Genomic DNA, 9,789 nt, shown 5'->3' with positions numbered 1-9,789 from the left:
GATTGGTGGGACAGTCCTAAAGAGAATACGTGTCAAGATTCGTGGGACGGAGGGAATATTAAACAAGTATAAAATAAATTACTAGGTATTTTTCAATTAGAAAGTATTATGAAACATATTATTTGTGAAGATTTTTATCTAAAATCGATTAATGTGGTTTCACATTGTGTGCTTATTTGGATTTGGAATTGGAAATAATTAGAAATGTAGCCTTTATTAAGAGTAATCACTTTCCTAAATTGTAAGAATTTTGGTAAAATACAAGTCAAAACAGGGTCTTGGCAGATTACTCTGAAATTTCACCTCTCTCTCTCCACCATTTCTCACTCTGAAATTTCCTGGCGCTGGGCACGCCTATATATACTGCCCCCACCAACTCGCCTCCAGCTCTCTTCTTCTCTCACATTGCCTCATCAAATTCGTTTCTCGAAAAGAAGAAAACAGAATCAACGAACCTCATATTCATCATTTCGAGAAACAAACCTCATCATCAATTACAAGCATCAACAACAATCCGCCCGCTTTACCTGCATCCCCGTATTTTTACCAGCAGATCTTTGCCGGGATCGGGGTTACAGGTAGAACGCGTGAGTGCGGAAGGACTTTTTCGTTGCGTGCAAAAACATTTTTTGTTGTGTGTTGTGAGTGATGATGAGGTGATGGAACAGAAGCACGTGATTCTGTCGGCATTGAGCGTGGGTGTCGGAGTAGGCGTGGGGCTGGGCTTGGTGTCCGGTTCCACCGTCGGAAGATGGACCGCGAATGCCAGCTGCGCAGCGGCGGACGGCGTCTCCGCCGAGCAGATAGAGACGGAGCTTCTTAGAGTAGTTGTTGATGGGAAGGAGAGCGGGATTTCCTTTGAGGAATTTCCGTATTATCTCAGGTGATTTTTTTAGGCACAAAGGAATAGTAAAGCGGGTTTCTTTTTTTTATTTTTGCTGAAAAAAAAAAGTTATAGTTAATACTTCTGGATTATTTCTCTCTGTTCTTCCTCTTGTGGTTTATATTGAGAGAGAGAGAGAGAGAGAGGTAAAGATGATGATTAACTAATGACATGCTTTTTGCTCTTTCTGAATAATTTGTGGAGATTCTACCAACATTCTTGATGCTTACTTTTGTTAACGATTACTGGCAACCATACTGATCTGATTAATTTGCTTTTGAAAGAATAATGTGAGATTCATTATTGTGCCTAGAGCACGAGTTCTATTGTTTAAAGGAGAACCTTTTTTTTGTTGTTTATGCTAGGAAGAGAAGAAATAATTAATTTTCTTGGTTTTCTGTTTTTTATGTGATCATCGTTTATGTTTTATGAGATTTGATTAGTAGATTGCTGTGTTGAAATAGAAACTCGTTTACCAATAGACTGTAACACAGCAAGCTTGAAGGTTTAGAATCTTTACAACTTATTCCATGGGATACTGGAAATATTGCTCCCATGCAAAATGCCTCAATGTCTGTACCGTTCTCATACAAAGATTCAACATTTTGATACTCAGTATATGAGATTCTGCCAGTTTTGTATAAGTTGAGCTGATCAGGTAGACCGGGTGTTTTGTTTAGTGGTTTTTCATTGCTTTAACTAAGGATTAACATAGTCTCTCCTTAAGTGTTAAATGACATTTTTTTATATCCATGTCCTTGTTTACCAATTCCATAAAATCTTAGGCAAATTTAGTTATGGCATCATGTGATAGCTAATATGCTTTCTTCACTTTTTGATGGCTTTCACAGTGAGCGGACACGTATAGTATTCACAAGTGCAGCATACGTTCATCTAAAACACTTAGATGTATCTAAGCACACTCGAAATCTTTCTCCAGCAAGTCGGACTATATTGCTGTCAGGGCCTGCAGGTATGCACAGCTATTTTTCATCACATAATTGAACGTATAGTTCAGTTACAATTTATTTCTGGTTAGTCTTATTACATTTTCTCCATTCTGTTAGAGTTATACCAGCAAGCACTTGCCAAGGCTCTGGCGCAGCATTTTGATGCAAAGCTGCTATTGCTGGATTTACATGAATTTTCGCTTAAGGTTAGTCTCTGTGTTGTCATCGTCTTCATGTTTACTTTTTATGAATACTTTATACTTATGTGTTTATTTGTTTCATTTACTTGGTCATGATTACAGATGCAGGGCAAGTATAATATCATAAAGAAAGACTCTGTAAGCACTATTTCCATATATGATGATGAATGATGAGGTTTCATGTCCTGAATTTTTAGTTATTTCACCATAAATGTTATAGTTCCTTTGTACCATTCAATCAATACAGATAAGCATGATGCTCTATTATGCTACAATTAGTATACGGAACATCCATCACTTTTTTTATGTTTCTGACTTAAAATAAACCAATCTGCATAAAATGAAAAGTACATTAATTTTCCTTTTCTTTTCTGTTGTAGTCTCTCCCAAGGTCTATCTCAGAAGTGACTTTGGAAAGAATGTCCAGTTTTCTAGGTTCCTTCTCCGCTCTTCCCCCTAAAGACAAAGGTAAAGTTACATTGGATGATATTTCTCCACTTCTGTGTGTGCCATCTTACATAAATTTGTTGGCTATCTTGTGGTAGCTACTAAGTATATTACGGATATGAAAATTTACAGGCTATACAACCCCACCCACCCATCCCCCCCCCCAAAAAAAAAAAAAAAACGATTGACATCTTTTAAGCCAGAATTGCCCACCTGTGGAAGCGACTTAAGTTCTTACAAGTTTAAAGAGTCGATATCATAGGCTATGTTTGAATAGCTTTTTGAAGTTTAGAAAATTGTACAGCAAAAGAAACTTGATTGGACACCACTAACAAGACAAAATTCTATATGAAAAGACATCTACAGTAAAAAATGGTATGTCAAAATGTGTTATGACAATAGGGCATCGCATTTGTATTTCCTGACATCTCATCTAAGTGTAATTCCATTCTCCCGGACCACTCATTTGCCAATCCCCACTCAACATGCATTTCCCAACGTGTTTTTTTCCAAGAGATCCAAAGTAATGGCAAAAACAGAAAGTTCTGTTTGCATGGAATATTCTTGTAACCAACTGAATGGTCATCCTTTGACGGAACTACAGATTATGTTTTGACAATGCTTAGTAAGCTAGTCTACTTTTTAGAATTTAGAGAAATGACAATGTAAACCTGCCTCGATTACAGAAAAAGAATGTAGAATTTGGTTGTAAATCCAGAGAGTGTTATTATATGGGTACACTATATCTTCAATTTCTCTCAATCTCTTTAAGCCAGTGATTTGATGAGGCTTTTATAAATTTTTAATGAAGGCACATCATCCGGGCAAAGAAATGTGCTGGGTGCTACAACAAGGTATGGAGATAGCATGTTCTCTATCCATTTGACTTAATATGTGTTTTTATACCCTAGAGCTGAAGAAATAAGTTTTACACCCATTTGGGCATGTGAAAAAACTGGCTTACCCTTATTTCGAAACAAGTCAGAAATTGTCGAGAGAGAGAGAGAGAGAAAGACACATACACATACACATACACTTACACGTACACATACACACTTCACATAGTTTTTTGATGAGTCGGGAACAAAACCTGTTCTCAATGTTCAATTGGTTTTTCTCATTATTTACACTAAAGTATGCTTAGCTAGATTCTTTGCAGAACTTTAAAGTGCCAATATGGATTGAATGGCTTTATATGTCAACATTGTGGTTCTTTTAGGAATTCTGAAGGAGCCGGCAACTCTCTAAGGCCTTGCAGAAGTTCCTCAGTCTCTTCAGATATGAGTAGCATAAGCACCCTCTCATCCTCTTCAAATCCAGGTTTTGCATATACTCTCTTCAATTGTAATCGATTGCTATTTTATTTATTTATTTTTCACTCATGAAGCATCATTGGAGATAAAGTTAATACTCATGAAGCATCAGTGGAGATAAAGTTAATACTCCATATCTTGGTAGTCAAGGTTTCCATTCCCAGTGGGATCTTCTACTGTGACCGTGCTTTAGTTTTGTGAAAAAATTGTACCATGTATATCCTTGCTTTGATGAGCATTTATTGAGAAGAAATGAAATGTAACATCTTATTGGTTTTTATTTCAATTTTGTCAGCTCGGTTTAAGCGCGTTAGCAGCTGGCCTTTTGATGAGAAAGTTCTGTTACAGTCACTTTATAAGGTATGGCATCATCATTGACGGTTTGTGTGATTGTTCATCACTATGTATGTGCGGATTTATTTTGATTATTCCTTCTATGGTGTCCTTGGTTGTGCTGATGGTCAGGCCTTGTGGATTCTCTTTGATATTAATTAAGTAAAATGTGGCTTTCAGGTGTTGGTTTCAGTTTCTCAAACAAGTAGCATCATTCTTTACATCCGGGATGTTGAGAGACTTTTTCTTCAGTCCCCAAGATTATACAAATTATTTGATAGAATGTTGAAGAAATTAACTGGATCCATTTTAGTTCTTGGTTCTCGGATGTTGGATCTTGATGATGCTTCTGGTGAAGTAGATGAAAAACTAAGTAATTTATTTCCTTACAACATCGACATCAGCCCACCAGAAGATGAAACTCATCTTGTCAGCTGGAATAGTCAACTGGAAGAGGATATGAGAAAGATACAGTTTCAGGATAACAAGAATCATATTGCTGAGGTACTTGCTGCAAATGATATCGAGTGCGATGATCTAGGAGCAATATGCCATGCTGACACCATGATCCTGAGTCACTACATCGAGGAAATTGTTGTTTCTGCTCTATCATATCATTTGATGAATAATAAGGATCCAGAGTATCGTAATGGGAAGCTTGTCATATCATCTAAGAGGTACATACCAAGTCATTCTCTTTTGTTTAATGTCATTTCTTCTTATTTCCATATATCGCCCTCGCTCTGCAACTGGCCATCTCTTCACTTGACTTAATTTTGGTGAAGCTTGTGCCACGGATTAAGCATATTCCAAGAGGGTAAAAGTGGTAGCAAAGATACTCTTAAGATGGAGACTAATGCTGAAGGTTTCAAGGTTTGTTTCAACTATCTAGCTTTAGCTTTTTCTTTCATTTCCTGACACACCACCTCTACTCTACTTAATTTTCTTGTTTGAGTCAATATTAGGATCCCAAGAAAAAAGAGAGTTCTGTATCAAAACCTGGGTCGAAATTTGAAACAAAATCCGGGAACAAGAACGAGACAGAAAAGCCAACTTCAACAAAGACAGATGGTGAGAATGCATCAACATCGAAGCCGGTGAGTCCTGCAATTACCAGTCTAATTCAGAGCTATTCTTCGATCAAAATGTTAACGCCTGGATTCTGCATATAACATGGTGAAAACTATGTTGAATTTAGTCAGTTTTCTTTAAAGTGAAAACTTCTCTTCTTCTTTTTTTTTTTGATAAATTAACAATATTAAATAAAGAAATTTGAAGGTTGCGCCATAGGGGACTCGAACCCAAGACCTTTGGCCTTAGGCATTAACCCCTTACCGCTTGGCCAACACACACACAAAAACTTCTCTTTTATTATTACTAGCAGAGATGACGTGCGTTCGCACGTAAAAAAGAATTATTTTAATGAAGAAATTGTTATGGGTGTAATTTTTTATTTTATTTTATTTTATAGCAATATTTATCATTTTAATGTATTTTTTGAATCAATTATTGATTAATATTTAATTAAACATCACTTAATTTTTTCTTCATATTTATTTTATAGGTTTCATCTTAATTAACTTTTATTCCAAAGATTCTAGCAAAATTAAAATTGTAATTCTTTGTAGTATTTTTTAATTCTAAATTATTAAAATTATATAATAAAAATAATACTCCCTCCGTCCCAATAAAAGTGGCCACATTTCCTTTTTGGGTGTCCCATTAAAAGTGGCTACTTTCTAAAAATGGCAAAAGTTTACTTTAATTAAGTCAACAATTACTCACTAATTTGGTCAACAATTGTAGGCCACTTTCTAAAAATGCCAAAATTACTTTAATTAAGTCAACAATTACTCACTAATTTGGTCAACAATTGTAGGCCACACTCTATTAAAACATATAACACTCAATTTCTTAATCTCCGTGCCCAAAAAAAAGTGGCCACTTTTATTGGGACGGAGGGAGTAACTTATATGATGAAGAGTCCTAATGGAAACTACTACTTAAATAACTATTAAAATATAAAGGATAAACCATAATATAATATATTTATAGATATATTATATGTATAATATATTAAATTACACAATTGACCTTAAATTAAGTATATATATGAGGGATATAATAGGCAAATCAAATTTTGTAAAATAAGGCTCTTTTATAATAGGTATAGATGTATCATATGCTAGACGGGTTTACTCTTGGTTGTTCAGAAAAAGTCCTTTCTTGTGCTACCTTCTATTTCCATACGCAGTTATTCTTTTAGTCTTGATTGACTATCTCTATATAATCCAGGAAATTCCTCCAGACAATGAATTCGAGAAACGCATCAGGCCAGAAGTAATCCCCGCGAATGAGATTGGAGTAACATTTGCAGATATCGGTGCTCTAGAGGAGACTAAAGAATCGCTTCAGGAGCTGGTTATGCTTCCTCTCAGAAGGCCAGACCTCTTCAATGGTGGTCTTCTGAAACCTTGCCGGGGCATATTACTCTTTGGTCCTCCGGGTACGGGAAAAACAATGCTTGCCAAGGCCATTGCCAACGAGGCTGGGGCTAGCTTCATAAATGTATCAATGTCAACTATCACTTCAAAATGGTTTGGAGAAGATGAGAAGAATGTTCGAGCTCTTTTTACTCTTGCAGCAAAGGTTTCCCCCACAATCATTTTTGTAGATGAGGTTGATAGTATGCTTGGGCAGCGGACAAGAGTAGGCGAGCATGAGGCAATGCGAAAAATTAAAAATGAGTTCATGACACACTGGGACGGGCTATTAACAAAACCCGGAGAGCGGATTCTTGTTCTTGCAGCAACAAACAGACCTTTTGACCTAGATGAAGCAATCATTAGGCGTTTTGAGCGCAGGTACATATAATATTTGTCATTCTAGTGTCAGTATAATTCTTGATTCTGTTCACTTACAGAAGTTCACCATTTATTTGCCAGTTCACACTTATATTGATTAAGACATCATCTTCATAATGTAGTGCATCTTTGTTTACTTGATCTGCAACATATTCTTAAGAGACATGAGAGATCTTAACTGAAACACATTTGTACTCGTTTTCGTTTATTTTAAACAGAATCATGGTTGATCTGCCTTCTGTCGAGAATAGAGAAAAGATCTTGAAAACCCTGTTGTCAAAAGAAAAGGCGGAAGATCTAGACTTTAAAGAGCTTGCGACAATGACGGAAGGATATAGTGGAAGTGATCTCAAGGTTGGAATTGTTTATTAAAATATCAATAAACTTTAATTATAGTTTTAGTCTTACTAATCTGTATTGGAAGCAGAATTTGTGTGTGACAGCAGCTTACCGCCCAGTGAGAGAACTGATACAACAAGAGAGAGAGAAGGATATGGTATGCTAAAAGTTGGATTTTGGGTTGCTATATTTTCCATTGGTATCTTTCCCATAATATAAAGTTGGTGACTTTCTCCATTCAGGCGAAGAAACAGAAAGAGAAAGAAGGTGAAAACGCTGAAGATGCTTCTTCAAGCCTAGATGAAAGTAAAGAAGAAAAAGTAATTTCTTTAAGGGCCTTAAACATGGAAGACTTGAGGCAGGCAAAGAATCAGGTATATATTCTGAGACCATTTTATAAAGTCTGATTGCAGTTAAAGTGTAAGTCATTCATACACAACATAATGCAGGTTGCTGCAAGTTTTGCCTCGGAGGGATCCATAATGGGCGAGCTAAAGCAGTGGAACGAGCTATACGGAGAAGGGGGCTCGAGGAAGAAGAAGCAGTTATCTTACTTCCTGTAGATTTCTTCTATCTCAACGATGAACCTGAAAGCTCATCCATCTTCTCGTATCAAATTCATCATCTTTTTCATTTTTTTGAAGCTTGAATGTGAGCCTGTAATTAGTTCAAGATGGATCGATGCATTATTTCACCAGGGGGGATCGATACAAGTGTTTTTCTCTAAAATCTGTAGCAATCGAACTTGGGTTTGTTTTATTGAAATTATTTGCCTATAATGCTGTAAATTCGTCATGCACAAATATTAATGAAAATACCACTCAATTCATCATTTCTGTTCCTTTCCATTGTGGTTACTTGAAGTATGGCCAATGCTCGGTAATTTTATGGATTCGACTTCCGATCAAATTGTGATTTGAAATAGTATTACGTAATAAATATATTCCGTAATACTTGAAGTATGGCCACTGTCGCTGCCGCTCTTTTCTTTTTTAGATCTGTCGCCGCCTCCTCCTCTTGCTGCTGCTCCTCGCCTCCATCTCCTCTTCCGTCTCATTCACCGTCCCCTCCATTCCCCCTTCCCTCGCCTCCCTCCCCAATCTGTCGACGCCGGCATCGCCAATGAGCGGCTGACGAAGACGGCGATGGTGAAGAGGACGTCTAGAGCGGTCACGTGGACGCTCGTGGTGGCGACCACCGCGCCGCCGCCGGATCTGCAGATCTGCATATTGACAATGTAGTGTTTGTAGAAAATACTAATGAACATACTAATGTCCGTCGATATGTTCGTAGAAAAACAAATGAACATACTAATGTTCGTCGATATGTTCGTAGGAAAACAAATGAACATACTAATGTTCACCTATTATGTTCATTGACGGATCAGGTCCCAGAATGGCAAGAGAGGAATTTTCGGGATTTGTTCAACGTGATCCCATATTTCAGTGAATTTGAGTGTGCCCTTTTCGGATTAAATAAATGTAATTAATCAATATTTAATTACATGAAAAATCAAATAAAAAAATTATATGAATAGTTGATTGGAGTGAGATGAATGACCTTGATTTGGTTTTTATTCTTTATCTAAGGAAGTTGTCTCCATTGAATGCGACCTTTATATATATATATGATAAGGTGGATAAGAATATTTTTACCAGATGAATGGAATAGTGTTGTTGATAAGTATGAGGTAGCCATCAACTATTTTACGAGGACAGTGCATTTTCTGGGAGTATCGCTCAAGAGTTCGTTAAAGTTCGTTAAGTCTGTTATTTCTTATTTTGAAGGAAAGATGAAATGAATCACATCTATTGCAATCAATAATCAATTTTTTTATTGTTTGAGGTCAAAGGTCTTGAGTTCGAGTCTCATGTGATGCGGTCTTTAAAGTTTTTTATTTAATATTATTAATTTATCAAAAAAAGTCAGTTTGAAGAGCGAGTGTGTATTATTTATCTAAAAAAAATATGACTTAGAAGAATAGTGTGAATTTTCAAAAAAGAAAAAGAAAAGAGAAGTATTTTAATTTTAACTTTTTATAATATGATAATATTAAATTTCATTAATAATAGATAAATTCATTGATAATACTCCCTCCGTCCCAGCTTTTAGTATCCAACTTTCCTTTTTTGGCCGTCTCATATTTTGGTATCCACTTCTATTTTTAGTAAAAGTAGGTGGGGCCCTTACTCCACTTTAATTATTTTAACTCTCACATAAAATGTGGGACCCTTATTCCACTCACAACACATCAATCACTTTATTAAAATCTGTGTCGTTCTCAACTGGATACCAAAAGTCGGGACGGAGGGAGTATTATTTAGTACATAATATTTATATTAAAGAGTGCATAAATGTAGATTCACTGTGTATATTAAACAATTTGTATGGACAATATTCATATATTCTGAGCTAGTGAAGATAAATATAATAAGATTATGAATGATTAACAGAAATAAT

At 36.0% G+C, this 9,789-nt stretch overlaps 1 protein-coding gene across 1 annotated transcript; it reads left to right on the top strand.

Annotated features, from left to right (window-relative positions):
* Positions 1–243: 243 nt before the first annotated feature.
* On the top strand, positions 244–8,161 carry LOC131014585 (uncharacterized). Its single transcript, XM_057942595.1, has 16 exons — positions 244–883; positions 1,735–1,856; positions 1,951–2,039; positions 2,136–2,171; positions 2,414–2,501; positions 3,292–3,334; positions 3,700–3,800; positions 4,089–4,153; positions 4,307–4,803; positions 4,912–4,999; positions 5,092–5,223; positions 6,422–6,990; positions 7,209–7,344; positions 7,418–7,486; positions 7,572–7,703; positions 7,779–8,161. Exons 1-16 carry the CDS (start codon positions 660–662, stop codon positions 7,890–7,892), a joined length of 2,505 nt encoding a protein of 834 aa, XP_057798578.1. The 5' UTR covers positions 244–659; the 3' UTR covers positions 7,893–8,161.
* Positions 8,162–9,789: the final 1,628 nt, after the last annotated feature.

The sequence above is a fragment of the Salvia miltiorrhiza genome, chromosome 3 (assembly GCF_028751815.1).
Source record: "Salvia miltiorrhiza cultivar Shanhuang (shh) chromosome 3, IMPLAD_Smil_shh, whole genome shotgun sequence".
NCBI classification, from domain to species: Eukaryota; Viridiplantae; Streptophyta; class Magnoliopsida; order Lamiales; family Lamiaceae; genus Salvia; species Salvia miltiorrhiza.
This window is presented reverse-complemented; position numbering and strand designations above follow the sequence as displayed.